The 16,392-nt window shown below is 42.7% G+C and overlaps 1 protein-coding gene across 3 annotated transcripts in view; it reads right to left on the bottom strand.

Moving 5' to 3' along the window:
- Positions 1–569: 569 nt before the first annotated feature.
- The window catches only part of LOC105487900 (transmembrane anterior posterior transformation 1), a 79,239-nt gene continuing 63,416 nt past the window's right edge, over positions 570–16,392 (bottom strand). Inside the window, exons 14-15 of one of the 3 annotated variants that reach the window (XR_011621443.1) lie at positions 2,937–15,769; positions 570–2,735 (exon numbers count right to left, since the gene is read on the bottom strand). Coding sequence is in view for 1 of the 3 variants with exons in the window: in XM_071093831.1 (XP_070949932.1) it covers positions 15,540–15,769 (230 nt within the window). In the remaining 2 variants the exon portion in view is untranslated. Of the gene's footprint in view, positions 15,770–16,392 lie in introns of all 3 variants that reach the window. The other 2 variants (XR_011621444.1, XM_071093831.1) reach the window with 2 other exon arrangements.

The raw sequence follows: 16,392 nt of genomic DNA, 5'->3' as shown, positions 1-16,392 counted from the left end.
AAAAAAAACTTCAGAGAAACTTAGGAAGCAGACACTAAAATTAATCCCATTTTACAGATAAAGTAACTGAGACTTGGAGATTCAGTGACTTGCCTAAAGTTAAGCAGCTATAAACAGGAAATACTGTGATCAAACTTGGTTTATCTGAATCTAGAACTTGAGTTGTTATTCATTCTGAACCCCAAAATATATTGAGTTTATGTATCTTTTAATTCTTTTGATACCTTCTGTCAAATAGCTCTGGGCCCAGAAAAGTCATATTAATTTATAATTTCTACCAAAAATGCAGAAAAGTGCTCATGATCCCCATCAGCATTGGTTTTATAGTTCTTCATTATCTTGTATTAATTTAATATGCAAAAACTCGTCTCCTGTTCTTGTTTCAATTTGCAATTTTTAAGTTACTTGAGAGACTGCATATTTTTATGCTTACTGGCTGTATGCATTTATTTTTTTCTGGAATCAGTTTTGCATATCCCTTTCTTCTCTTCCATTGAGCTCTCTTTTTTCTTATTGATTTTGTATGGCAATAACCCCTTTGTCATATGATTTCCAAATATTTTTCATGCTTTACTTTTTTTTTTTTTTGGTGGGTGGGGGTGAATGGAGTCTTCCTCTGTTGCCCAGGCTGGAGTGCAGTGGCATGATCTTGGCTCACTGCAACCTCTGCCTCCTGGGTTCAAGCAATTCTCCTGCCTCAGCCTCCTGAATAGCTGGGACTACAGGGGCATGCCACCACGCCTGGCTAATTTTTTTATATTTTTAGTAGAGACAGGGTTTCACCATGTTGCCCTGGCTGGTCTCAAACTCCTGAGCTCAGGCAATCCGCCTGCCTTGGCCTCCCAAAATGCTATGATTACAGGCATGAGCCACCGTGCCCGGCTATGATTTTTTCTTGTAACTTGACATTCCATTATTTTTTGTTGATTATTGATTTTACACTGAAATCAAGTGTGGGCTCCAGTTAGAAACCTTAGACATAGAGAGGGGTGGCAAAGCACAGGAGAATGGTTTTCAATTGTTTTAAAGCAGTAGAAAACTTTTTGTCTGATAAAATTTTATTCAGAACCTAGGGTGAGATATAAAATATTTTGCAACCCGAAGGCATAGGCACCAATCGGAATAGACTCAAGCCTTAGCCATGCCAGGTGCTGTCCTTTGAATGGGGAGAATCTTGGGACATAGCAAGTGTGCAGGTGTCCTCCAGGAGTGGGCCTCCGAGAACTTGCTCTTTCAGGGGTCTGCCGTATTACTCCAAGGGGGAGTGGGAAAGGGATATTTAGGGAACTTGGCTTTCCGGGCTGTCCTGCCAGCTTCGGTAGCTCTCCTGGCCTGCAGCCCCAGAGGCTGTCTCCTGAGCAGGGAGACATGTAATGCTAATCTCCCCAAATGGATCTCATCTTTCATGTAGGTCTTGGCAGTTCTTCTACTGAAGAAGGGTGGGTCAGAGATTCCTACAGTGGGGAAGAGGGCAGGTGTGGGTAAGGGCAGCAGGGGAGACGTGACCTGTCCTCCTTATTCCCTGGACCTCACAGGTGGAGATGGCCTTGAAGAAGAGATTGTGTCTGAATGAAGATGGCGGGGAACTCACCTTTCCCTATCCACTCTTCTCATCCTGTCCTTTCAATCGCTCCAGGAACTGCACCCTCCCTCTACCATCTTGCTTTGTGTGTTTTGTCATCTTGCTACCACTGGATGCCCAGGTATCATGAAGGCGAGACCGCAGGGTCTTCTGAATGTGGGTCAGTCTGAGAACAATTCCACGTTACATGGAAGGAAGCAGAATGTGTCAACTCGAGTCTTGATTTTCCTAGGAAACAACTGAGTCTGGCTCCCTTAAGGAAAGTAGGTTCCATCTGTAACATGTCTTGGATCTTGATCCTTGAGAAACAAAAGCCCTGGAATTATTGAGGTTTTAACTAAGGAGCCTTCGACTCCGCCTGAGCCCGGTTTATACTGCCAGTTACAACATTTAGCTGCCAGTGGCTCTTTCTTAATCCTCCTTGATGACTGGCACCAGTTGCACCTGGGATTGTTTCCTCTGATTCTAAATGGAATGATGTTGCCACCCTTCTGTCTGCCATAGCAGAATGGTCTTTTCCATCAGACAGACTGGGTTTAATTCTCATCTCGCCACCTGCTGCATGATTTTAGGCGGTTCACTTGGCCTGCCTAGATCTCAGGCTCCTCAGCTATAGGCCTGAGATGTTACCCTCCTTGCTGTGAAGATTCAGACAGGATGTGGCAAGCACCCACCCTTCTTTTCTGTGTACCCTTTGGTCCCTGTGTGGAATTAGCTGATGTGCACGTCATTTGGAGGGGCCCATAGAAGAGGACAGTTCTAGGACCCTTCGCTGCTCTGCTGGTCTTGCCCCTTCTATGGCCTGGACCTAGTCCAGCTGTCAAACACAGCCCTCAGCACCGCAGAAAGGCTGCAGAGGGAGCGGACCAGACAATGGTTCAAGCAGGGTTTGAAGCCAGCCTGCTTGGATTTAAATTCTGCCTCTGCCACTTACCGTATTACTTTGAACTTGCAGCTTCTCTCTAAATCGCAGAGTTGATGAGTTGTAAATGGCTATTTAAACATAAAAGCTTGTTGTCATTTGATCATAACAGTAGCGCAGGAAAACGAACCGCTCTAGGACGAAACCCAGGGGTGAGGAGGCTGCCTTTGTGTTTGTAGACAGAGTTCATGGGCACATAGAAGACTCTAATTCCCAGTTAGGATGCTGCTTCTGCAATGAGATAAGACCTCAGCTTTTCAAATGGGGTCAGCAGGTTGCTAGGGGGATTATCTTGTGGCCTAATTAAATAGTGGGAAGCAAAAGGACTTTTGCAAGTGAAGGAAAAGACTACATTGATATCAGTGATCTACGTTAAAATAACAGAGCTAATTACTGCCATTTTAATTAGGAAATCATAGGAATGCAATTTACCGTGGCAGTAGGGTGCTCTCCTCAGGCAGTGGGGTGGGACAAACCCACAGCTGTGGGTCAGAGACTTGCATTTGGGGGGTCTTGACTTCAGAGCTAGTGTGTGATCTGTGACCTAGGCCAGGCTGTCTAGCCTCTGCAGGCCTTTCCTGCTCTGAAAAAATGAAGATAATTAAACCAATTTCATCTAGTAGAGAAGACAGTTGATGAGAACACAGTTCAGGGCTCTACAAAATGCAAAAATTTATTATCATTACATCTTGATCATTTCTCTCATCTCTCAGAGCAGGGGAGCCCTACCTTATTGGAAAATGGAGATTTTGTTTCCTTCCTCATTAGTTATTTGTCCACGGCCTTTACCCACAAAAACTCAAGGCAACATATAGAAGTATATGTATCTATGTTTAAAATTACACATAAGAAACAGCCATCTGAAACTCTCTGTGGTATTTGTGGCAATCAGTATTTTAATAAATACGATAAGGAGTTTCAGATGGCTATTTCTTTTTTTCTTTTTTTTTGGAGACAGAGTCTTGCTCTGTCACCAGGTTGGAGTGCCAAGGCGCGATCTTGGCTTACTGCAACCTCCACCTCCCAGGTTCAAGCGATTCTTGTGCCTCAGCCTCCAGAGTAGCTGGGATTACAGGAGTGCGCCACCATGCCCGGCTAATTTTTTTGTATTTTTAGTAGAGACGGGGTTTCGCCATGTTGCCCAGGCTGGTCTTGAACTCCTCAGCTGAGGGAATCTGCCTGCCTCAGCCTCCCAAAGTGCTAGGATTACAGGCGTGACCCATAGTGTCCAACCTACTATGTCCATTTCTTATACGGAATGCAGAGCAGTAAAAGTGATCCTCTGAGACTCTTCTTGCCACTTAGTTTGTTGATTGAATGAATGAGTAAATGGAAGATGATGAGTTAAGGTTCCTTTTAAATAAGATCCCTCTTCATTCCCTGAAGACTACTTTATACTTTTGCAGTACCCATGATAAGCTGTTAGACATTCCCTCCCTTGCAAGCATAATCCAGTCATAAAGGCATCGTGGGCACAGGACCTCTTCCCTATCCACCACCCTCTGACCATCACCCACTGTCACCTTTATGACAAAGGATGCTGATGCTGCAAATGGTCAGGAGCCAGTGCCAGGACTTTCACTAAAGTATCAGGATGTGACACATCAAAGGTTTGGTGGCACACTCATCCAAAGGAATGGAAAAGAACCACTAGTAAAGACAAAATGCTTTTTTTTTCTGAACACAAAGGAGACTGAGCAAAGCCCTCTTTTGTGGGAGAAAAGGGGTCATTTCACACCCAGTTGCTGTGTCCTCAGCCTATGGGGCAACAATGGTGGAGAGAAACAAGAGGATGCAGAGTGCTGAGTCCCACAGATTGGGTTCAATCCATCAGATGCCCTATGCACCCTGGCCCCAATGATATGAGCCCCATTGAAAAATGACTCATATTCTGCATGACAAGTTGTCCAAAGTCATTTGGGGAAATATCCAGATGGTGAGTTTAAACAGAACCTTAGGAAGCATTTGTGACAACTGTGTGCTTAAAAAGACATGGGGACAGTTTATCTCACATGAGAAAAAGAATGCCGAGAAATAGCTGTAAGTGGAGCACACCTGGAGAATATCCCCGGGGTGGGGTAGCCTGTGTTAGAGAAGTGAACCCTGGGAAGACAGGCACTGAGGAGCTGAGAACCCTGCCCAGGGCTAACTCTTCCAGGAGGGCTCATCTGCAGCCTGGCAGCCGAGGTCTTCTGTGGCAGGCAGAGCTCAAACAACTCTTCCAGCCATACCTCTTCCCACACATCCCAGAGCTCAGCTGACCTGGTGCTCTTAAAGCTGCTGGAGTTGGGTTTACTGTCACCTGCAGTTGAGTCTTGCCCAACAGAAATCCAGTTCAAATGCCTTCTTTCCCACAGAGCTTAGCATAGCCTCCCCTCCCTCTGGCCCACCCTGACAATGATCTCCATATGCCTAATGGTTCTTACTGCATCTGTTCTGCAGTTCAGTGATGGTGACATGTTTGATTCACCGTGGGTTTAGCCATGAGTACCTAGCTTTGAATACTATGTACCATGTTTTGAATACTGCAGGTAAACGTTTGTTGGATGAATTGGACAAAATGGTCAAAATGTGAAACCATTCACCTCTTAGATTAGAAAGCGAGGGAGAAAGGAAGCATGACTTGCTGAGATACTTACATACATTATATCACTGAAACATGCAGCCATCCTGGGAGGTTTGTATTATTATTTCTATTTTACCCAGAGGGGGGAGACTCTGAGAGGTAAGATTGTTTCACCAAAGTTACTTGTTAAGATAGAGGCAATGCCTTGATTCAGACTCAGGTCTTTCTGATTCCAAAGCAGAAAGCTTTTTCTACTTTTCCCAGCAGTCTTCCAGAAAAAGAGGCTGTTTTTGTGAAAAAGAGACTGAGTTTCCCAATGTCTGGGTTGCTCCTTAGCAAATCGCTTTAAAGATTTCTGAAATTTCCCAATAGAATGTGGGCTAGAGGACAACTCCCTCAGGCCCACACACTCAGCAACCCCCAGGAAAGGGGACTAGACTATGGTTTACAGAGAACTAGGGATGAGAAGGCGTCCAAGAGTCGCCTAAATCTTCTGTGCAAGGAGGGTATGATTCAGTTCCTTCGGTTTGTGCCATCTTTCCACCTTATTCCATCTTCTCTAAAACATCTACCCATGGAAAGTCTTGGTCCTCTGAGCTCACTGGAGTGACTCCTAAAAACAGAGAAGTCTCCAGTAGCTATCTGAAGTCTGAAGTCCAGCACTGGCTCAACTGACCAGAAAGGTTATCAAATGGAAGAGAGAGAAAAAGCGAACAAAATGTACATGACCATAGAATGACAGGATGGAAAATCTTTCAGTAAATTCATTGGTGAGTGCATCCAAACATCAATTCTCACTTTACAAGCAGACAAAACGAAGGCCTGAAATAGTTAGGGATCCTTCCAATACTTCATAGTGGAGCTTCACTGGAATCCATTTTTTCTGAGTCTTAATCCAGTGACTTTGAATATACGTTATTTTTCTATCTATGGCATGTTTTTTTTTTTTTTTTTTGAGATGGAGTTTCGCTTTTGTTGCCCAGGCTGGAGTGTAGTGGTGCAATCTCAGCTCACTGCAACCTCCACCTCCCGGGTTCAAGCAATTCTCCTGCCTCAGCCTTGGGAATAGCTGGGATTACAGGCGCCTGCCACCACACCCCGCTATTTTTTTTTTTTTTTTTTGTATTTTTAGTAGAGATGGGGTTTCACCATGTTGGCCAGACTGGTCTTGAACTTCTGACCTCAGGTGATCCACCCGCCTCAGCCTCCCAAAGCACTGGTATTACAGGCATGAGCCACGGTGCGTGGCCCCATGGCAGTTTTTTCTTATAGACACATCATATGAGATGCTTCATGCATCCCCCTTTTGGCTTCTTACCAAAGGCCTTGTAAGCATTAAGATATTAACGTGTCCTTTCTTTCTTCCTTATTTGTAGGTGGCATATTTCAAGAGTAAGAATTGATTTCCAAGTCTCACTGAGGACCTGGCCTAATCCCTTGGGTGGGGCAAGGAATTTCCACCTTTTAATGGATGCATTTGGATCCCCTAAAAAAGTGAATGACCTTTAATTCATTAACTTATTTAAATCATTAAGAAAAACATTGACATCAAAAAGAAAAAGATACAAACATGTCACTAAAAATGCACTGAAAATATCTAACAAATATGTTTAAATATTTAATTACATTCTTAAAACTGGGTACCTTTTTTAAAACATCGGTAAGCTTGGCAAGACCTAGGAGGCCACTCATTCAACCCAGGGCTGGTGAAAGTGTGGAGACTTCAGGCATGCTTCTACACTCGGTGCCTCTGGAAAGCAATTTGGCAACAGACATCAAGACTTTGTCCAACTAATTCCACCCTCAGAATGTATCCTAAAGAAACAATCAGAGAATTGTCCAGCACAGAGGAAGGGATTAAACAAATGAGGATATGGCCATACATGGGAATTCTACATAGCCAAATTGAAAACATTTTAAATTATTGACAAGGGGAAAATGCCCACTACACGTAAAGCGAATGAAGCATGTTACAAGCCAACATGTATGGTAGAGTCTCACTGAGGTCTATTTACATGTGGAAACCTATATCTATTATATATTATCAGAAAGAGTTGAAGAAATATGCACCAAATTAGATGGTGAAATTATAGGTATTCTGGGGGTACATGTGCGGGTTTGTTATACAGGTAAACTCGTGTCATGGGGTTTTTTTGTACAGATTATTTCATTACCCAGGTATTAAGCCTAGTGCCCAGTAGTTATTTGTTCTGCTCCTCTCCCTCCTCCCACCCTCCACTCTTAAGTAGGCCTCAGTGTCTGTTGTTCCCCTCTTTGTGTTCGTGAGTTCTCATCATTTAGCTCCCATTTAGAAGTGAGAACATGGGGTATTTGGTTTTTCGTTCCTGCATTAGTTTGCTAAGGATAGTGGCCACTTATTATTTACAGAATGAAACACTGAAAGCTCTAAAAATGTGTGATAATTGCCACTGCTTGAGCCAGGAAGCGGGCTACTCTCCCCAGTGTCCCCTCCTCAGCGCTGAACAGCAGTGCTGGAAGCCCTATGCTGGCCTACGGTGGGAAGTCCCATTTCCCAGCCCAGGCACTGCATCTGGACTCTCGGAAAACCAGGGCCTTGGTTTCCTGGTTGGCACAAGGATACCCCCATTCATACTGCGCCCACCTTGCAGGGTGGAATCAGAAGTCAAGGACAGAAAAGAATTATCTGTACGTGGTGGCACATGCCTGTAGTCCCTGATACTTGGGAGGCTGAGGTGGGAGGATCCTTTGAGACCAGGAGTTCAAGGCTGCAGTGGAGCTATGGTTGAGCCACTGCACTCCAGCCTGGGTGACAGTGAGACCACATCTGAAAAAAAAAAAAAAGAAAGAAAAAGCGCCAGGCATCACATAAATACACCTCACACTGTCATGATTCCTTAGTGAGAAAAAAGATGATTCAACAATATAAAATATAAACAGGATAACCAGAACAATCTATTCATAATCCAAATGCTAAAAATAACACTCAGCAAAGCCAATCTATGGAGAATTAGAATCACATGAGAGTATGGAAAATGTGAACTGAAAGGAGGGCAGAAGGAATGGAAATTCTGTTAAGTATGCATGCTTTTGTTAGAAAATGATTTAAGAAAAAGTATTTTGTAAGAGCTCTTGTGGAAGGCTGTCCTGAGGCCTACAGGCTGCATGTTGGTTACGAGCCAGCACTCTGGGATCAGAAGGAGCAGGGTTGAAATCCTGGCCCTGTTACTCCCTAGCTGGGTGACTTTGTTGAGAAAAGAGCCTCTCGAGCCTCAGTTTCCACATGTGTAAAATGAGGACTTTTTGGGGACATTGTGCAAATTAAATAAGGCAATGAATTAAAAGGGCCTTGTATGATGATTTGTAGTAGATGTTTAATAAGTATTGGTTTTAGGCTGGGCACAGTGGCTTATGCCTGTAATCCCAGCACTTTGGCTGAGGCAGGTGGATCACTTGAGGTCAGGCGTTCGAGACCAGCCTGGCCAACCCGGTGAAACCCTGTCTCTACTAAAAATACAAAAATTAGCCAGGCGTGGTGACACGTGCCTGTAGTCCCAGCTACTTGATAGGCTGAGAAAGAAGAATTGCTTGAACCCAGGAAGCAGAGGTGGCAGCAAGCCGAGATTGCGCCACTGTACTCCAGGTGACAGACTGAGACTTCTTCTCAAGAAAAAAAAAAGTATTGGTTTTAAAATTATTATTAATACTATAGCACTTATTTCAAGACAAAATTATTTGATAACTTCTTGGGAGTACAGGACAACAGAAGCCCCGGAACAGGGTTCAGATGCTTTGTTAGAGCTGCTTTAATGCTAAGAGATCCCATCATCCTAGGACCTAAGTCATTTTTGAACTAATCTTTGAAAGACAAATGAACAGTGCATTTATATCCACAATAATTGCAAGGGAAAGTCATCTTATTTTCCACTGTGTTTTCAAGTAAAGATGGATAGAATCTGAACTTCAAAAAAATGTCATCTTGTCAACTGGAAACAATGTTTCCAGTTCTTAGTGCAGCCCCCTCACTGGGATAGTGGAACGGTTTCCTGCGGCTTGACAGGGGCTCACAGATGCTTCCAGCTGTTTCCCCCGGGCATCATTTCAGAGAGTAGCAGAACTGGAGGCCATTCATCACCATGATCATCCAATGAGAGACACAATTAGATAAAAGTTGACTTTGCCTACTAGGTGGTGTCAGCATTGAAGAAACAAATGGGTAAAGCTAGGTTCAGAATCCCCTGTCCTGTGTCTGTGTCGCCAAAGGAGGTGTTAAGGTTCCTCCAAGAGGCTGCTGCTGCTTCGCCCTTCTGAGGTGGAGAAGAGCCAGACCAGGCTGGGGGCTCCTGGCCCTGCCCTGGCATGACCCCAGGCCTGCCTGAGCCTGGTTTATATCACAGAAACAGCCCTTTGCTAGCCTCTGATTTTATGCTAGTTGCCCTGCAACCCATTCTTCAGACAGCAGAAGACAGTAATATCCTAACTCCTTACCTCATCCTTGGACCAGTAGTATCCTAACTCCTCCAGTCCTGGGGCTTGGATGACCTGGACTTCCACTCCCAATCTGTTTTGTTTGTTTGTTTGTTTGTTTAGATAGAGCCTTTGTTTTCTGAGACAGAGTCTCGCTCTTGTCACCCACGCTAGAGTGCAGTGGCACGATCCAAGCTCACTGCAACCTCCGCCTCCTGGGTTCAAGCAATTTTCCTGCCTCAGCCTCCCGAGTAGCTGGGGTTACAGGTGTGCACCACCACACTGGGCTAATTTTCGTAGTTTTAGTAGAGATGGGGTTTCACCATGTTAGCCCGGCTGGTCTTGAACTCCTGATCTCAAGTGATCCACCCACCTCGGCCTCTCAAAATGGTGGGCTTACAAGTGTGAGCCACGGCACCCAGCCAGGACAATCTGTTTCAACAGGCCCCAGGGCAAGTCTCCCCACTACAGTGTGAGAACCCTGGAAAGTCATCATCCTCTGGATTTCAGGGTGATGGGTCCAAAAACTCACCTCTACTTTTTCCAAAGATTGGAGAGACTAAAACAGGATCTGGGGGCCAGAAGTTCTCTAGCATATGACCATATTCTGTTTAAAATCCACGATTGCTGTCACTCACTCAAGGCCAGGCAGCTAGACAGAGGCAGAGCAGGCTAAGACCAGGGGCTTCTAGATCTTCCTGAAACCCCCGCAGCTCCTTCTACTGCACCTTCAGGGCTCCACCCGATCCCCTGGCAATAGTACCTTTCAGAGGAGTCCTGCAGAGTTGGGGTAGGGAGAAAGGATATACAATCCACTAAGTGGTGTGATTCAGCACCAAAGCACTTTGCAGGGGTTTCAGTCTGTTTTCACTGAGCATCTCCGCTGATCTAGGAGTTGCTGGTGCAGCCAGCAAGGCAGGCACGGCCCTTCTCTTTAGAAGCTTATATTCCGGTAGAGAAAACAGATCATACAAATGTGAACAGGGCATTTCAGAAGGTGACCGGTGCTGTAGAGGTAACAAAGTAAGGTGATAGGGACATGATGCTTTCTTGAAACCACGTGGTCAGGGAAAGCCTCTAAAGGTGATATGCAAGTGGAGACCTGAACTAAGGGAAGGAACGTCATGTGGCAGAGGCCCTCAAGTTCAAAGCTACTGAAGTGAGAGGGAACAGAGTATCCTAGGAGCACAAAGAAGTTCATCAGGGTTGGGGGAATGAGGACATGGGGACTGCAATTAATATCTGTGAAATAAGTCTAACAAGCTTTTTATGCCTTTTCCTTGTTATACATTTCACTTATCTGGTTAAACCTGACATTATGGCAATTTCTAACCTTCCCAGTATTTACATTCTTATGTTGACATATTAAAAATGGAATGAGAACGGGCTTATTGAAAATAATTGCAGTTTCAAAATAAACCATCCACTTCGAAGGTTATTCATGCTGCAAGAGCTTATTCATTCTGTAGTTCCTGAGCTAATACCTTTAAAAAAGAGGCCAAATGGGCCCTCAAGACCTCCTTTGGTTTCCTTATAAGCCAAAAACAAGAAACAAACAAACAAAAAACAAGACACATAAAAGCAAAATATATTGTACTGATACCTACACCTTGTCATTAAATATCAAAAAAACCTCAAATACAACTTTACTACACTATGTATAACTGTGCCTTTTGCCAACTTGCTGATACATTTACTCTCTTTTCTTAATAAAATTTAGAACAGCAATGCCTTGTTTGCTCAGCACTGCTAAGCATTAGTTCTTCCCTATAAGCAAACTTTTCAGATAACTCAAGCTCCCTGAGAATGCCATTTTTTTCTGAACAACTTCCCCTCTCAATTGTACACACCTTAATTTGTATCAAACACAATCCTTAATTGTATGTAATGAACACAATCTAAATCAGCCTAGATCTCAGGCTCTTACTGCACACTACACATCACACTGACCTGTAACACAGTTTATCAGCAATCACAGGCATGGCATAATTGACCTCAGGTATATTTTTATTGCTCTCTTAACTCCTTTTGCTTCTACTTCTCCTTGCTGTTAAGCTGTACTTACAATTTACTCTTTTACTATACACACTTTCCTGAGATAAAGGGCAAGAAATGTCTATTTGATAGAGTATATGGACAAATAGAACTTTGCCATTTATAAGCAAGTTTAATGTTTAGTTCAAGCAGCCAAGGGTGCTGGGAGTCTGACCTCTGAAAAAGTGGGGTGGAGTAATCTTTATCTTTTTCCATATAAATAATAAATAATGGGTATCCAGAGAGAGAATTTTCAGAAGAATGTGTTTTAGCAAGATAGGTCTAACTCCTTCCTCCTTTTATGTAAAGATCTCTAAACAGTCCCTCTCAGATTTCCTAATGTACTAACGTGGGGCTAAACTTCATGAACAGAACCTCCAGGTTCAGTGGCTTAGAAACAATGGAATCTCAAAAGTTTCTCTCTTATGTATAGTCAAGCGGAATTTTCCAAGCTGACCAGCAACTCTGCTCCACAGTGGCATTCAGGGATCCAGGTTCCTTCTCTCTCAAGGCTCTGCCATGATGGGCACCTACTGGGACAAGGTCACTACCTTCTCTGGGTTCCACCTGTGGGAAGGGGACAGAGGAGGTGAGGGGGACTCACCCACGGTCTTAAGGGTCCTGGCCCAATAACGGCATACACCCTTCAATTTACATCCCCTGGGGAGAATGAGTCAGCTGGCCAACAGGTAACGGCAAGAGGGGCTGAAAAATGCAGTCCCCAGCAAGTAGCATGTGCCCAGCTACAACTCTACACAATGGAACAGGAGAGCGGATTTTGCTGGATAACTAGCAGTCTTCAGGAGGAAAGTATTTTCTTATTTCTATTTTATAGAAGCACTGTAAAATTGCTATACAATTATCTTATTTCAAGTCAATCCAATAAGAAAAAAATCAGACTTACATAAACATTTTAAAGAACTATATTTTAGAGCTGAAATAAGCCTGAGAAATCATTTGGTCAGTGAACACCCTGTGACCAGCAGACATTATTTCATTGACTTGTTCCTATCAGTCTTCCACAGAAGAACAGGGACTTACCTTGTTCATTGCTGATCCCACCACTTAGAACAGTTTCCGACACATAGGAAGTGATTAACAAATCTTTGTTGATAAAAAATAGTTGAAATGAGAATATATAACAATGTAGAGATATTATTTTGTAAATTTATCTCCTCCTCTGCTGAGTTACCAGGAGTGGCAGGATATATTTTGATGGCCCAATTATAGCAAGTTTCTTTCACTTTATTTAAAATGAATATAAAGTCTAAATACAGGCCAAAGTCCACTAGAAAATCTGGACAAGTGTATCAATGACACTTGGTCTTTACACTTATTCTAAAGGAAAACCTAGTAAGGGTCTGGCCTAGGCTGTGCCTTCATTAGATTTTTTTAAAACCAAAGTACTGTCTTGAACTTGACTCCCAGATGTGAAAAATATTTTGTGTGACATTCAAACCACTTGTAAAATGTAAATACCTTCATTTGCTGAGAAATATTAAACGGTCTATAATCAAGGCCCAGCCTATTTTTTCCAAAGACAAAATTAAACATTTTGCCACCATTAAGGCCAAAACAATAATTCAAATTAAGATAGCTCTACCACTTGTGAATTACAAATAAATTCTTATTATACAGTGGGAAATTCACTCTTCCAAATATAATAGTAAATATTAAAAGAAATTCAGTGACCTTTTTAAAAAAGATTACAAAATTGAATTTATTGAGTTTCACACAAGATGCACTTATAAAATTAGTATTGAATACCATTATGACAGAAGAAATGAACATAATCCCGAACTCCCAACAGCATCTGCAAAGGAATAGAAATCTTCTGAAAATGACAGCACAGTAACAGAAAAATTCAAGCGGAACTGAAGATCTATCTAAACCATGTTCCTGCTCTGAAATCAGGGTTGTGTTTGGCAAAGCTTTCCCCAAACTATTCCATTCACCATGGCATTGTTCCTTTTGTTGGTAAAGGGAGATGGAAAAAAAATAATAATTCTAAAATGGGGCTCCACTAAAACACACACAAAGCAATTAAAAGCTTTTTCATTTTTAACTTAAATACTTCCTGGTTTCACAAAGGCATGTCCATACACTTTCCTCAACATTAATCTTCAGATTTCTTTAGTTAATACAAAACATTAAAATTCACTTACTTTTTTTGTATTTCAAATGAACAGGTAGGAATATTAAAGCTTGCTTTATATTTCATCTAAGAAATGGAAAAATCACCTAAAAATTGCCTTCTGCATATATACATGCCTGAAACATTTGCATGAGAACTAAACTTCAAAATCAAAACATCAAAGGAAATAACAGTTAACAGGACCACCTTCTGGACAGTTCTGAAACCAGAAGTTGTAGAAGTTTTACAGAAATGCAAACGGGTTTATCAAGATAAAATGGGGTGGGAAATAACTTGACCTATGATGTAGGCCACAAACTAGTAATTAAGTGGAAACAGAATCTTATCTCAAACAAAACCAAAAGCACTTTTTGGTTGCTGTTCCCAACAGCCATACACAGATGCCTCCCCACACTGACAGCCACCCATACGCCTCAAACACCCATTGACTTTCACACAAAATCCTCTCCAGACCGGGGCCTGCCCCACCCCCAGCACAGGCCCACCCTGACAGTCACATCCCCACAGACACACACCCACAGAACACACACCCTGCCCCAGCACAGGCCCACCCTGACTGTTACATCCCCACAGACACACACCCACAGAACACACACCCTGCCCCAGCACAGGCACACCCTGACAGTCACATCCCCACAGACACACACCCACAGAACACACACCCTGCCCCAGCACAGGCCCACCCTGACTGTCACATCCCCACAGACACACACCCACAGAACACACACCCTGCCCCAGCACAGGCCCACCCTGACCGTCACATCCCCACAGACACACACCCACAGAACACACACCCTGCCCCAGCACAGGCACACCCGCTGTCCACCTAAACAGAAGGACTGATGCATTTGATAAGCCCAAGCAAGATGCTGCTGCCTAACACACTTGGAGCATTTACTTACAGTTAAAATTGACAGTTTTGAATTTTGTACACTGACAATTTTTCAGCCTGTTCAACACCAAATCCTTTTAGCTGTAATAATTTATGAAGCAATTAGTTTTAAAGCAAAACCAGTGAAGTATACCTTAAAGTTAACACTGCTCTGCTTCCTTGGTGTAAAAAGTGCCCTTTTGTAAGGGCATTTATATTTTATCCACCACAATTAAATGACATACAGCTCACATTTTGCTTTAAAGAGTAAACTGAAAAATTATGAAGGGTTTTTCCCAGTAATGCATAACCTTCATTAATTTTTAAAATAAATAAACTGGTTTAGCGTTTTTTGTTTTTGTTTTTGTTTACCCTACAAAATGCTACTATTCATTATGTCTTATTTAAGGTAGCCTTTTATTCTGATTAATCAAGATACATCTTTAAGGGTTATTCTGGTGGTAAGAACATTTATGTTGACTTATGTTTAATTTTTTTTAATGCTTTGGCAGATGTAGTAACATTTGAAAACTGTTTGTGAAAATAGTATGAGACTGGTAAGGTAATGTCATGGTAAAAGCTTCACAGTTTTCCAGGTATTTCCTTACACTGAAGAGGCCTTGAGGCAAATTCAACATTCTGGAAGCCCAGATTGACAAAGCAAAACAGATTTTGATGTTGCCTTGGTTGGGTCCTGGAAGTGACGCTGCTGCTTGGCCAGGCAGGAGGAAGTTTTATAATCCATCAAGCTTCCCAGAGAGTCAAGGCCGAGGTCGCTCCTGTCTTGTGATCTGACCCTTAGCCAGGCCACATTACTGGAAGAAAGATACTAAGATCTGCTTGCCAATAATAATTTAAGTTTTTAAATAAATATTTAAGTGCCATGTTTAGCATCTGTCTGTCCTGGCAACACAGCATTTGCTGCCCCAGGACCCAGCTTCGTCAGCACATGGAGCCACAGATTCAGTCAATTCGGTTTCCGCAAATTGTGAACCTGTCTATCTCTAACAAATCTTTCTTTGAAGATCTGTGTTTTAATTCAGAATTGTCCTGCGTTATGTCCTTCTCGTCACCATCTGGAGTTGTCAAAAACTGATCAGAGTTGCTTGTCACAAGTAATGGTATGATATTTTCCTTTTGATGAACAGGCTGATTGGTGACAGAGGCAGACAGGTTTTCTTCTGTGGAAAGGCCTGTGATAAAATAGGTCCGTTAAATTAGAGAAAGATTTTCCCCAATGTGCAATAAATAAAAGCTTACCAATATAGTGGTGCTGAAAAAAGTGCCCATCATCCATGCTTTTAGATAAAGCAAATGATAACCAAATAGCATGTTGTAGAAGCAGCCATCATTTATAATAAAACTTAGAGGCCAATCATCTGTTTGTTCAATTTTATGGAAGGGTATATTACGTTGCTCGTATCACACAAACAATGCCATCACCCAACTGTAGAAAGATCACAACTCCTACAATACGGCTCCTCCCTATATAATCAAGACCTAACATGACTGTTGCCAGTCCTGAAAAATTAACATTTGCTCCAATACGGAACATCAGGGAGTGGGCCAAGAAGACTTTACTACATTCTACCTGTCATCTGCAGTCACTTCAGCTACAGTTGGTTTAGCATCATCATCTCTGGGAAGTACAAACCAGAGGTAAAAACAAACAAACAAACAAAACCCCCAGTGTTTATTTTAGGCCACAGAGATTTTGAAGCCTGGCTTTGGGGACAGCTGGGCTGGGGCCCGGAGCGACTCATCTGAATCATACATTCAATCCACGTAAGAACAGCTTCTTTGAGGCAAAAAAGAC

Source organism: Macaca nemestrina, chromosome 3, assembly GCF_043159975.1.
Source record: "Macaca nemestrina isolate mMacNem1 chromosome 3, mMacNem.hap1, whole genome shotgun sequence".
Lineage (NCBI taxonomy): Eukaryota > Metazoa > Chordata > Mammalia > Primates > Cercopithecidae > Macaca > Macaca nemestrina.
This window is presented reverse-complemented; position numbering and strand designations above follow the sequence as displayed.